Raw genomic sequence first — 14,597 nt, forward strand, 5'->3', positions numbered from 1 at the left:
CTCTGTCAAATAAATAAATAAAATCTTTAAAAAAAAAAAAAAAAGAATGTTAACTGTAGCATTTCTCCACAGGATTGAAAAACAGGAAATATTCTCTATCAGTGGGCTAAATTCGTTATGGCAAATCCAGACCACACAGTCATTATGTCACCCCGTTTGTGAAAAAGAATAAACTGATATGGAAAAAACATCCGTGGTACATTTTCTGGTGAAGAAAAAAAAAGTCACAGGACAATATCTATTATGTTCTTATTCATGCTTTTTAAAATTACAAATATGAGATGTTCATTTTTAGATAAGTTTTTCTAAATATCCATGTTTGTCAATGAAGAGGAAAAAAAAACTCTAAGTGGATACCCACTGAATTGTTAAAAACAGCTACCTGTGAAGAGGGAATAGCTTGGGAGTTTGTTAAGGAAAACCAATTTTTCATCCTATACAGTTTTATATTATTTACATATTTCCCCCTAAAACTTCATTTCACTAAATTTAAGATAACCAGTGATTTTAAAAATCAACATTAGACTATGTACCACTAAGGAGGGAAAACTGCCAATAGAGCTATCAGATGAAACCCCAGTTTAGGAATAGCAAAATGCTGGGGGTGGAAGGCAGGGAATGTGTGCCTTAGGATTAATAAACTGCAATGTACGACTTAAGAAATTCTTACAATATTTAAAAAAATAATAACATAGGCACTCTAGGAAGATGCACATCTAGAAAGAGATTTTGTATACTAAACTGTTGGTTTTCCGTTCACTAATAATTAAACCTGACCATCAAAGTGGCCTTTTCTTTTTAAAATCAATTATCCACCTCGCCCTTTTTGATCTGTTTGGTTTTATTCTTTACTCTACCTTGCAGTGGCCTCGCCGTTCACAAAAGCGCAGCACGGCAACAAGACATGTGCTGTGTCTCCCTACCTTATCAACTATACCTTAATTCTATTCCTGCATTCTAAGCATTAACAATACGATCAAATGTGAGATGACTTAGGGATGCCGCCTAGGGGGCTCCGTCAGTTAAGCGTCCAGCTCGGGATTTCGGATCAGGTCATGATCTCAGGGTCATGAGATTGAGCTCTGTATCTGGCTCTGTGCTCAATGGGGGCGTCTGCTCGTCCCTCTTCATTTTCTTCTCCTCCCCTCCTCCCCACTCTTTCCCGCTCTCTTTCTCTCAAAAAAATAAATAAAATAAAATCTTTTTTAAAAAGTGAGATAAGGGGCACCTGGGTGGCTCAGTGGGTTAAGCCTCTGCCTTCAGCTCAGGTCATGATCCCATGGTCCTGGGATTGAGGCACACATCGGGCTCTCTGCTCTGCAGGGAGCCTGCTTCCTCCTCTCTCTCTGCCTGTCTCTCTGCCTACTTGTGATCTCTGTCAGATAAATAAAGAAAAAAAAAAAAGTGAGATAATTTGAAAATCTGATAAATAAATTCTTAATTCTTTCCCTTGGATCAATAGAGCCATTGAATCAAATAAGTCCAAGACATTAATCTCTGGGATATCAATTAAAATTAAATGATATTAAGCTATTGATAATGACTCTGGAAATAAACTGGGAAACTAATTTGTTTTCCAGATATTTTAGCATGATATTCACCACATTTTTCTACCTTTATGATAGATACTTGCTTCCAACTCTTATTTCGTTCAAACAATATTGAAGGGAATATTTGAGAGGTTGGATTGCAGTAAGGATTGCCCCTTTTCTTCTATCCTCTGGCCTTTCATTTTATCAGAGAAGACAATTAAACAGATCAGGCACAGTGACTCCTTTAAAAGTATTGAATAACTTTTTAAAAAATAATGAATGTGTCCTAGAATTTATTTTATCCCTGGGGTTTTCTAATTAATTATTGTTTTTAGTACACCACAAAGGATAATAATGATGAGCTGAAGAAAATTTTGTAAAGCAAGAAAACAGCAAACAATAACATTCTTGATGGGGCACTTGGGTGGCTCAGTGGGTTAAGCCTCTGCCTTTGGCTCAGGTCATGGTCTCAGGGTACTGGGATTGAGCCCCGCATCGGGCTCTCTGCTCGGCAGGGAGCCTACTTCCCTTCCTCTCTCTCTCTCTGCCTGCCTCTCTGCCTACTTGTGATCTCTGTCTGTCAAATAAATAAATAAAATCTTTAAAAATAAATAAATAAACATTCTTGATGATTAAGCAACATAACAATCATAAAACAATTATTTAAACGTTTTTCTTGTCAACTGTCTCCTTGTGATAGCTAAGACAACTTAGCCAAGAAGGAAAGATAGAGATCATTTAAAGCAGAAATATCTCTCCTCACTTATCAATAAGAGTTAGGAGAAGCTTACTTCTCAGAAAGGATTTGCTTCTGATTTTTCCTTCTTAGAGATAAAACTCAAGTGCTTCCAGCTCAAATCACTGTGGGCTGGAAGTGCACTGTGGGTATTGGCAACCAAGTGATCCATAGACAAAGCATCCCTTTTGCTTTAGGGTCAAAAATCTTAAATAAAACATCCCCCCTTTCAAAAAATCTAGTCCTGGGGCACCTGGGTGGCTCAGTTGGTTGAGCATCCGCCTGCAGCTCAGGTCATGATCTCAGGGTCCTGGGATCAAGTCCCACATCGGGCTCCCTGCTCAATAGGGAGTTTGCTTCTCCCTCTGCCTACTGCTCCCCATGCTTGTGTTCTCTCTGTGTGTCAAATAAATAAATAAAATCTTTAAAAAAATCTAGTCCTCTCAAAGATGTGCACCATACACACTTTCCTCCTTCAGAGATTCTGAAAAGGCCAAACGTTCAGACTCAGGGACCCAATACGGAGACCTTATTCAGTGTGCACAAAACACCACAGCAACTGATCATTTCGAAAAGCAAATGGCATGTGGTGGCATTTGTATCCAAACTGAAGAAGTAGCTTATCGACAAACAGAATAGAATTTTAGATGTAGAGAAACCTTAGAAATCATCTAACCAAGTGCTTTCATTTTACAGGAGGGAAAATTGAGAATCGGAGGGATCAAATGACTTGACCAAGTTCCCTACTAATAAGTGGCAAAGACCAAGACTGCCAACACCTGGCATTCTTTCAATTAGAGTCTGCCGCCCCTTTCTCTGAAACAAAATACAACAAACTAATCAGAAGGCCTTAGGACATCAGTACATTCTTTCACTTGACAACCACTATCATATTTTTGGAAAGCACTGTCAAAAACCATGCAAATGCTCTGAAAATAACCAAAGGATTTGATGGGAATATCAAACCTGCAGAGAAAGGAGCATGCCAAATGCATAAGGATATTCATGGTATGTATAATAATAACAGCAGAAAACACTTAAACGTTCTATGGGCTTTACACATATTACTTTATGTAATCTTCAAAACCACCCAAGATGTAGGTTTCATTATTATGAACACTTCAGTAATGTGGAAACTGAGGCACACAAAGTCTAAGAAATGTACCCAAAGTCACAAACTGGGAAGTGGGGAGCCAGGACATCATCCCCAGAAACCTTGCGTGGAGTCTCTGCTTTAAATCCCAGCATTCTTACACTACACTTTCGTTTCATAATACAAAGTACAACAAGTAATTTCAAAAAAGATTGAGAAACCATTTTAACCACAACCCTTTTAAATTCACCAAACTACTCAACAAATCTGCTAATAGAGAAATAACATAGAAGGTCGTAATCATTTTATGTTATATGACGCTCAGGCTAAAAGGAGAAGAAAGACTCAAGAATAATAGGATTAAAATAGGAATAATAGGATTAACAGTTAGTTATTCCCAAACTACACAGTCAAGCTCCTGAGCAACTGACAGCTGCCAATATTCACATTAGGATGTACCTGTTCCATCAGTGCCCCTAAACAAGAGTGCTGAAAACAAATTCAAAACACCCTGTTTTAAGTTTAAGACTTTTCACTGTTTCTTTAAAAAAAATTTTTTTTCTGATTTTTAAGTAATCTCTATATGCAGTGTGGGGCCCACACCCACAATCCAAAGATCAAGAGTCTCGTGCTCCACCGACTAGTTATGGAACAGATGCAGAGGGAGGGGAAAATATATATATGTATATATATGGATAAAGGAATTACTGACAGAATGGCTCCATTTAAGACAAGAGAAAAATATTTACTGCTAAAACTATACATTTATGTTATAAAAGAATACACAAATGTAGAGCAAGACCAAGTGCTGATCTATTTAGATCTTGCAAACTCTCATGTGAGCCATCTGAGGCACCTTCCTTTTGGCACACCCAAAAGTACTGTAAAAATGGCTGCACAGTTCTATCTTAGACTCACATGCTCAGAATCCTAAAAAGTTCAAAGCCCAGGGCATAAAAATCTACAACTCCCACTCCACTTGCCATGATGTTCTATGAACTGCAAACTCCCTTGAGTTTACACACTAAGCAGTGGCCTCTGGGGCCCTGTCTCAAGTAAGATCACATGCCGGTGTCCTTAGCAGGGGGCGGGTTAGAGCTGTTTTTGAAGTCAACGAGGCCTGATGCAAGCACAGTAAAAAGGCGAGTAAATCAGCTTGATTTAGATCAGCTGCAGAGTCTACATCTACAGAACTTTCTTGGTCTAATGTTTAACTCAGCTTCATGGAGATCTGCATTCATGATGTGATGATCACGGTCAAGGACTAGTTGGGGAGGGAAGAGAATGGAAAATGGAACAGCTGTCTTCTTGTGTTCTTCCAGTGGCTCAGTTTCCCCAGGTAAGGGATATGAAAGGGATTTGGTGATCAAAATAATGAGAGAACCACCCACATAGAAATAAGGTCTGCACTGAACTCTGATAGAAACGGAAGGTCTAAGGCAAGGATACCTGCCCACCTTTATCCCAAAATTACCCTAGTTATTGCTGACCTTCCTACAGAATATCTTGTACCACAGAAAAATGTAATGTTCACTAAGCACATATGGAGTCATAGGACTATATTCTAAAATCCTGACTGACTCATCATAATCTAACAGAGAGAAGAACACCAGCAGGAAAGAAGATGCTTAAGTCCCAGAGAAAAGGTGGGCCACTGATCCTAACACAGCCCTCTATCACCTGGAAATGACAAAGAAAATAGCCAGACTGATGACCCTGGAGAGAGAAATTCATGGTTCTGATCAGATTTAAGGAGTTTCTCTCTTTAGCCCAATGACAATTATATCTAGAAATCATTTCCATGTACATTTTAGAAAACCATCATTGCTAGGAATCGATGGTACCGAAGTTTCTGTTCGTCATTCACTGAGAGTCTGAACAAATACCAGAATCACTGAGTGCAATCAACCAAGTGGATTTCCTCAAATGCTTACACAAACCATGAGCAGCATTTGATTTTCCTCTCCGGCCAGCGATGCCAACAAACAGACCTTGGAGTCTTTAACAGAACAGGTTTCATTCTCTAGAAATAGACCAGAAAGACTCTCCTGGCCCCGAAAGGTCCTCTGATCTCCCAAACCATAAAGACCTCCAGTCTTCTCATTCCCAAAAGGAATCTAAACCTTAGTATCCCTACAGTGTTTTTCCCAAGGTCCCTAAACCCACAAGCCTTCTGTGTGAAGTTGATCCTCCCTCCTAGCAAGCACAAGGCCATATCCTCATATTTAAAAAAAAAAAAAATTTCATTATATCTTTGACAGTAGCAATTCTTTATTCCCTTGTGGATGTGTGTCTTTCAACGCTCTTGGGTATCTTCCTTTATGTCAAAAGCAGCTAATTTTCCTCCTCCAAAAGCTATACAGCAGAAATCTCCTACTTAGCATTAACCATCAATTAGCAAAGCATGGAGCATATCTATATATTAATGCACCAGAGTGCACAGTAGATGTACAACTATGGATACACAGACATTTAGGCCAATGTACATAGTTGTGCAGCTTTTAGAAAATGAATAGTTTAGACAATTAACATATAGCTATACTTACAATAATATATAGATACATATAAATTTAAAGAAGTGCTTTTATATGCCCATAAAGATATTATACACACATTATATTTATTTGACAGAGAAAGAGAGACCACAAGTAGGCAGAGAGGCAGGCAGAGAGAAAGGGGAAAGCAGGCTTCCCGCTGAGCAGAGAGCCCAATGCAGGGCTTGATCACAGGACCCTGAGACCATGACCTGAGCCAAAGGTAGCGGCTTAACCCTCTGAACCACCCAGGCGCCCCTATATACACATTATAGTTTTAAAAATTCACCTTCACTCTAACTTTCACACCAGTAAGATTTCTCACAGTATTAGTAAATACATAAGGCTCCTTTCTATGATTGGAAACACGTCCAAGAATATCTCTTCCTCTCTAGTAAATGCCTTGGATTATGCTCTGATTCTCTTTTTCCCTGAGAAAGACCAGGTCCCTCCCTCGAAGCACGTTAGAACATCAGCATCGAAGAGGGAAGCGACTGAGTCAAAGAAATCAACGATTAATTCTACGTGAGAACAGCCCGGGCTTCACTTTGCAAAATACTCTAGGAATCTGTATTTCATTTAAATCACTCGAAACTCCAGAAGGTCCATGCAGGAGCTTGAAATTGTGCAAAGCACCTCTTGCACAGGCCAGTCTGGTTCTAGTGTGCGGCATCTTTGATCAGCTGAGAACACCATTTCACAGCACAGGATGCCATACACAGGGGCAGGCTTAGAATGACATATTCACATGGATGTGCAGGTAGAGTCTGAAAAGACACAATCAGTATGTTAACAGTGATTATACCGCGGTGGATGTTTAGGTAACTTTTTCTATTTATCTGCTTCTTCCACTTCTCCCCGTAAGAACACCCCTGCTATGGCCTGTGTAATAAGCTTGCTGAATGAAAAAAGAAATCTACTCGTGATTTCACAAACGCTAACATATACCATGGATCCTCTTGTAAAACATGTATACCAAGGAGGAGATCTACCAAAATCTATCGTGAATCGGATAAAAAAAAGAAACAGACAAACAAACACATAGTATATCCTGGAGCCTCTGTCACTGAAAAGCATCTTGGCCACCTGGACCTGTATTAAGACCAAGGGCAGGTAGTGAAGATGGAATAAGGCAAGCTTTACACAGAAGACAACATAGTACGAGTCTGTGGGCACCATCTCTAGCACCTGGCCTGGTTTGGGTATGGACTCATTCAGAAGCACACATTCCACAATCCACATGTCAAGGTAACAAAAGGAGTAACGTGATGTTCTGCGTGAAATCTCTCATTCCCATGCAGAGCCTTGCTGTGGGGCATTGAATCATCTCTTGCACTGCCTTACATCCTAATCAATCAACGACTCTCCTAGAAACCAGAGCAGAAGCGAATGGACCTGTCCCAAAAGGCTCCATAGAACTCAAGAGTCTAAAACGCCCAGACTCAGGTGTGTTCCCCCATGGCCCTTGTCCCTCTCTCTTTATACATACAGTGCGTGAAACGCCGAGGTGACGAGTGAAAAGCTGGACTATTAGGAGGATATTATCTATCCCTGGACCAGAATCTCAAGGAAAACCTTGCATAACAGGACCCAAATCTCTCTCCTACTGCGGGGACATGAGGTGCTAAGAGTGTATAATAACACTTTATCCTTACTCAGAATAAAATTTCATCAGTCTCTCGGCAAGATGATCTTATTACAGACTTACGGTGTGAACACGCTGAATACAATCACTTATCCCGTGTTAAACCCCCACACACCCCGCAGAGACGTTTGCAACAGCACAGAGCGGTAGGACATAGGCGGACGGCACCCCAACCCCCCCGAGAAAGTGCCGTGCTCAGCTTTTAGTGCCTGTATATTCTTGGACTGCAGCTGGTCATCTGAGAAAAGCCTCTCCACACCTATCCAGCAGCCCTGCTCCAGGAGCACTGCTCCAGGCTAGGCAAGCCCCCACACTTACAGCCATCAATGCCTTAGCACTGAGAAAGACTGCTGAGGATGTGGTACTCCAGGTGTGGCTTTATCTGTCACTTCACCGGGTCAGCTATTTAGGCCTAGTCTTCTCCATTGGCTTGAAGCTTTGGTCACACCATCGTGGGTAACACATCACATTATTCTTCCTTATAAAAACAAATAAACTCGAATGAGGATTCTGAGCCAGTTCATCCTGGCAAACACCTCTGCCTTCCCCTCGGCTTGCAGGGATGCGCTGCCCATCCCACCCCCACCGAGAGCCTCCCGTACTTCCAAGTAAGGACCGGCCGGATGCCGCTCTTGGTCCCTTGGCTTGCCCAGCTTCCTGGCCTCCACAGATCCCTGAGGATCCCAGGCTGCTGGTCACCACTGAGTCACCAGGAGCACGGCACTGCAGTACCTAGCGCTAACCCGCCATCAGCTACTGCCCGAGTCAAAGCACTGCGCTCTGCACTTCCCACCCCACGGCGAAGCTCGGCCGTCCTGGGAGGCTGGACCAAAAGGAGAAAAAAAAAAAAAATCTTTTCGTACTTATAATGGCTCCCCTCCAAACCAGTGCATCTGAAATTTACACAGTTCTAGAGAACAAGGTGCTGGATACATTAGTTCCTAGCCGACTCTGCTCTTGCCAGCCGGTTTCTAAAACAACTGGTGATTCGGAAATATCTCCCATCCACGTTAAGTGCAATACAGTGCCCGAGTTGAAAATCGATGGTCGCAAATAAAAGTTGCAATTCAATAAAGCATCACACGTTTCATCACTGAGTGTGGAGAGAAGGGGTGGGAGAAACAACCAGGCCTCCTGAAGAGCCCCACCGGGGAAACTGGCTTACTGAACTCCTATAGTTGCATTTTCCATTCTTCCACCCCACTCGCAAGCGTGGACTTTCTCGATTGGAGCCACCAGGGTTTCACACTACAGTCCCTTGCAATCAGCTGGCCGTGTGATAATCTACGAGCACGCTGGGCAACACGCAGAGAGACTTTGCAAAACAGAGTTAGAGTCAGAGCTAACACACAGATGGGAAGGAAAAATGGAATGCCTTATCAGAACGGAGGATTTCTACCTTTCATTGAGAGCGCACTGTTTGATGCATACGTCTGCACTGACGGGGACCCTAGGGCTTTGTTGTTGTTGTCGTTATAGTCTGTTTATTGAGTGTTCAACCAGGGAATCTTATATAACACATTCCTGTTTCAAATGTAGCCGCTCCTAAAATTCAGACTCCCCACAGCAGGTCCCATCAGCCACCCCAAATCATTTTACCTTGCAAGGTTTCTCTATGATTGATGACAAATCAGGAACTACCCCTAGCACATAGTGAGAACAAGACTAAGTCATCAGCTGGACCCTATATTCCAAAGCTAACATTCTGGTTGTATGATTTTAGGGATCTCGGAGAACCATTTTCATCCCGATTTTAATAGATTACATGAGCCTGACCTACGGAGGGAAAGGAGTCCAGTTTTCTCAGCCAAAACACACGTGAGCCTACTTCGGTCTTCCAGGGTAGAGTAGAGAAACGCTGGCCTCTCTCTGCCTCTGCACTGGGCTGTTAGATGACCACAACCTTTGCATCTAATTTCCTTAACAAAGAAGCAGAGGATCTGCTCCACTCTTTGGCCAGAAAGCACATAATAGAGCTATAGCTGAGCAACTTCCATTCATGCGGACTACATCAACAATGTGTATTATATAATGAATGAGCCTTTTCTCTGAACCCTTCTACTGGAAAACACAGACACTTTCCGCAGAGTTTAAGCCGGTCTACAAGGAGCAGTTACCCCTTGTGAGATCAAACGTGGACTGAGTAAGGTATAGATCCCAAACAGCTTACACTCTTAGATGCCCCGGCTAGCACCCTGATTTCCTTCTTGCTTGACAAGAAATTATATAATAAAACGTAATTTCGGTTCACTCTGAACTATACAGAGAACATTCACACAGCAGCCAGCAAGCCCCCGAATGATGTTGGCTTTCAGCTCCATGTTCCCTGCGTTGCCTAAGAAATGGGGTTGGGGGGTGGGGGTTAGTGGGAGGAGGAAGAGGAGGGGAGAGGGAATGAGCTACCTCTGAAAATACTTACAGCCTCCGAGTCTTCAATTCCATGCAGGTACAAATTGTCATACATGGAGGTCTGATAATCCAGAGCACCTCTTCCAAGGCAAAAATAAAATTGCTACAGAAGCCACAGCTACAACTAAAAGATAGAAAAGGCCTGTTGGAAGAACAGCGCTTGCCTTATCAATTCCTGGGGATTTACTAGGCAAGAGGCTATTCATTCACATCACACAGGCTGAGGTTATCCCCAGAGGCAGTCCAGCCCTGGCATTTTATCTGCCTTCCCAATACAGAGCATAAAAAAGCAAAACCCTTCCTCAGCCACAGACTGGTGACTGAGCTAGGAAAGCCGCCTGTGATTGGCTCGCCTTCCCTGCTTCAGTCAGCTGAAGAGTGTTCCCTCGGAGAGTGGAGGGCGCCTCAGAGCATCCTACCCAGCGCTGCTTCCTGTCTCGCGGCACTGTGTGGTTCTGCAATCCACACTTACCAGGATCTGACAGGCTGCCTGGAAGGTCTGGAAAGGCAGACTCTCCAACACGTTAAACACAACTGCTCACCCTTCTTAATTAAATTCACAATGGGTGTGGGCGGGGGGCAAAGGAGAAATTTTACTTTCAGGGAATATTGTACAAAGACAGGCAAACAGGTACGAACTTCCATCCAACATCTGTGCTTAACAGAGGCAACTCAAGTCAAACGGGCAATAAGTCATTAAAAAAAAAAAAAAAGAAAGAAACCCACCAAGGTAAAGGAAAAATGGATATGATAAACAGATGGTAAGATTTCTTGAGGAAATTTCTACTGTAAAAGTTTTCAGTGTTCTCACTGAAGTCTCTCTGCCCCCACCGGCAAGAAAAGACCTCTGTGACCCAACTAGTGAAGTTTGAAAAAGAAGCCCAAAGCCTCTCCAAGGCTTTTATTTACTTATTTATTTTTAAAATATTTTATTTATCTATTTGACAGAGAGAGACAAAAATCACAAGTAGGCAGAGAGACAGGCAGAGAGAGGGGGGTAAGCAGGCTCCCCAGTGAGCAGGGAGACCGATGCAGGGCTCGATCCCAGGACCCTGAGATCATGAACTGAGCTGCAGGCAGAGGCTTTAACCCACTGGCACCCCCAAGGCTTTTAATTAGATGCAAAATATTTATTGTCTTTTTAATTTGACATTTTAAATCTGTGACAGCTAGTGTTTTCACTTAAAGCCTTCAACCCCTTTCCAATACTTAGACCTTTAATGTTCCTAAAACAGCACTGATCATTTCCCAAAACCCAAGCAGAAAAAGTCCACTGCCTCCCTCTGCTCCCCCCACACTATGACTCAGTTTGACTTAGGTTCAGTCCCCCACTGGAGCGTACCTCAATACTGCTTTCTGGCCAACCAGTAAGGTTCTGCAGCTTTGAAACAGGGGAGCTCACGCTGCGAGAAGCCAGCTAGATGTGGAAAAAAGAAGTTGGTGATGGGCAAAGAACGTCATCTAGGGAAGCTGCATGACTCACTGAGGTAAGCAATGACCCGGAAACTCAGGGGCTCTGAATCTCAGGATCTGCTTCACCATTCGTTGGCTGGATGATGCTGAACGAGTCACCACTTCTATCGGCTTTGGTTTCCTCACCTGCCAAACTGGGGTGGAAATTACTCCGAGAAAAAAACTTTGAAATCCAATGTGCGCCATAAACACTTATCAGTGACAACCCTGCCTTGTCAGGTGGGAGGCACCGGCTGCAGTTCACGGGAGCACAGCCTGGGAGTGACCAGCTGGCCACGGACCTGGGAAATGGGGCCTGTCCTTCTAGCTCGTACCTCTGAAAAGCATAGGAAGGAAGACACCTGAGTCACAAAAAAGCAACAGAAGAGCTACAACTGCTGGGCACAGTTCTCCCAGGTCTGCACGGACCCCAGGAGGTCTTTCAATCCCAGCTGCACATCTTGCAAACGGAACCAATACTTAGTCACTTTGAAATATGAAAGATAGCAAAAGGACTCATCCGTCTTTCAGAAGCCCCAAATGGTCGGATTCATATAGGAGGTCATCTGTGCCTACCCAGAGGGAGGACAGCAGCAGAGGATGGGGGCAACTGGCAGGATTCCAGAGAAAGAAACGCAGCGTCTGCACTCCCTGCTGACACGTGTGTCCTGGAGCTCCTCGCTTGCCAGGCGGACCCTCAGCTCTCCCCTCCATAAAGCAAGAGGGCTGTGTCAAAGGATCTGGAGCCTCAACTTCTTGTATCAAATTCTGTTATTATAATTAACTAGAGCCATATGATATTTTAGCCAGAATCTCTAGAAAACTGAGGCAAGAGGGTCTTTTCTCTCCTTAAGGTTTTCTAGATCGTTTCCTTATTTTACCACGTCAGTTGACAGTGTGGATAGTTCCTGAATATCTTTAAAGAGGCAACTAAATTAGGGGCAAGACCAGAGGCAGACCACTTTTATAATTCACCCAGAGGAGAGAAATTGCTCCCTACCAGGAAACCTGGACATGGCTCCCTTCCCCTCCTCCATTTCTTGGCCATGGGGTGCTCCGGGCAGCTAATGTGCAGGTCCAAAGAAAGGTTTTAAGGAGCAGAGGCTCATTCAGGGTTGGACTAATACCAGCAGTAAGCAAGGGAGACATCAGGAGGGAGGCCCTGGACAAAACAGAGCATCCTACAGTCACTCCCTGCAACCCTAAATCCAACCCCTGCAGGACTAAGAGCAGAGGTCAAACAGTTGCAGGCTGGCTTGGTCTGCCGCCCAGGACACTAAAAAAAAAAAAAAAATGCTGGACTCAGAACCAAAAACTATTAGAGTTGTGAGAACCTCAGAGGTCACCTGATCCAGGCCTCATTTTAACACCCAGAATGGTTAAATTACTGCATTGAAAGCCATAATTTTTTTTTTTTTTTTTTTTTTTTTTTTTACTGGAGTGTTCCTTCTCCTCCCTTCTTTCTTTCTTTCTCTCTCTCTTTCTTTCTTTTCAAGATTTTATGGGGGGCGCATACGTGGCGCAGTGAATTCAGCGTCTGCCTTTGGTCCAGGTCATGATCCCAGGGTCTTGGGATCAAGTCTGCATTGGCCTCCCTGCTCAGAGGGGAGCCTGCTTCTCCCTCTCCCACTGCTCATGCTCTCTCTCACTATCCCTGTCATTATCTTGGTCTCTTTCAAATAAATAAATAAAACTGAAAGAAAGAGGGAGAGAGAGAGGAAGGAAGGAAGGAAAGAAGGGGGGGAGGGAAGATTGATTTTGTGGGACAACTGGGCGGCTCAGTCAGTTGAGCATCCAACCCTTGGTGTCAGCTCAGGTCATGATCTCAGAGTGGTGAGACTGAGCCCCATGTTGTGCAAGCCCCACACTCAGCGCGGTGTCTGCTTGTCCTTCTCCCTCTGCTCCTCCCACCCCTGCTCATACGTGTGAGCAATCTCTATCTCTCTCAAATAAATAAATAAAATCTTTTTAAGAAAAGATTTTATTTATTTTCTTTAAGAATTTATTTTTTTTCCAAAGATTTTATTTATTTATTTGAGAGATAGAGATCACAAGCAGGCAGAGAGGCAGGCAGAGAGAGAGAGAGAGAGAGAGAGTGTGTGTGTAGCAGGCTCCCTGCAGAGCAGAGAGCCCGATGTAGGGCTCGATCCCAGGACCCTGGGATCATGCATGACCTGAGCTGAAGGCAGAGGCTTTAACCCACTGGGCCACGCAGGTGCCCCAGATTTTATTTTTATTTTTAAGTAATGTCTACACTCAATGTAGGGCTTAATCCTACAACCCCGAGATCAGGAGCCACAAGCTCTACCAACTGAGTCAGCCAGGTGCCCTTCCCCATTCCCTTCTTGAAGCCCTGCCCACTCCCTTCTTGATGGGGTTTTCAAGAAAAGGGAGGAAGAGAAGCAGTGGGCATGATCCCAGGAGGAATTTGGTAAAAACAGAAGGTCACTTTGATGGGAAACCCCTATCTCTTCCTACTTTCTTCCTAAAAACAGTCTCATCACAAGTCATTTGGTCACCCATAAACTGACAAGAGAAAAGTCGGTACTAGACTCGGAGTTGGCCGCTAGGATTTAGATCCACACAGAATAAGCGTTGCAACTGCAAGTCACTTAGAGGCTTCAACCCAGTCCTCAGGCTAATCCCAGAGTTCTGAGGAACCCTGTGGAGAGATTCATTTAGGCACTCTGAGGAGTTTCTAGAAAAATGAACTCATACCTCTAAGGGGATTTGGAACTGACCATCTCTGTCCATGATTCTCTGAACTGAGAATCTGTGAAGCTGAGAAGTAGTGGGAGGTCCCTGGGAGCCTCCTGGGCTCTGTTTCAGATCCTCTCAAGTCCCTAACTTTTGATAAAAGGGCCTCAGGATTCCAGAAGGCCTAAGTTCTGAGGGCTAAATTTCAATTCTTACTGCAGAAAGGGGTGAAAACTAGCTGAGGGACTGGCACCCCCTTGGTTTTGACTTCAAGAATCTCCAGTTACTGACTGGTGGAGCAGATGAAGGAGAAGCCACTCCACCCGGGTCTACTTCTCCTACATCAGGCTACAGTGAGAATGAATCTGAGAACCTTGCAGCTCATCTCGGGTTGGTGCTTCCAGTAACACACCTACCTCTCCTATGAGGAGCTTCCAAAACTGCAGAGCCCCCCAAAAGGCTGTCTCCATTTTGAGGCTGTTCTGTTGAATGTGCATCC

The 14,597-nt window shown here is 43.6% G+C and overlaps 1 protein-coding gene across 4 annotated transcripts in view; it reads right to left on the minus strand.

The window, feature by feature from the left end:
- The window catches only part of CACNB4 (calcium voltage-gated channel auxiliary subunit beta 4), a 244,175-nt gene that overhangs the window by 122,348 nt on the left and 107,230 nt on the right, over positions 1-14,597 (minus strand). Inside the window, exons 1-2 of one of the 4 annotated variants that reach the window (XM_059393963.1) lie at positions 9,960-10,326; positions 7,859-8,018 (exon numbers count right to left, since the gene is read on the minus strand). The exons of 2 other annotated variants lie outside the window; for them this stretch is intronic. In XM_059393963.1, coding sequence (XP_059249946.1) covers positions 7,859-7,864 — 6 coding nt within the window. In that variant the 5' untranslated portion in view covers positions 7,865-8,018; positions 9,960-10,326. Of the gene's footprint in view, positions 1-7,858; positions 8,019-9,959; positions 10,327-14,597 lie in introns of those variants that run through there. One more of the 4 variants, XM_059393962.1, reaches the window with a different exon arrangement.

This window comes from Mustela nigripes, chromosome 3 (genome assembly GCF_022355385.1).
Source record: "Mustela nigripes isolate SB6536 chromosome 3, MUSNIG.SB6536, whole genome shotgun sequence".
NCBI classification, from domain to species: Eukaryota; Metazoa; Chordata; class Mammalia; order Carnivora; family Mustelidae; genus Mustela; species Mustela nigripes.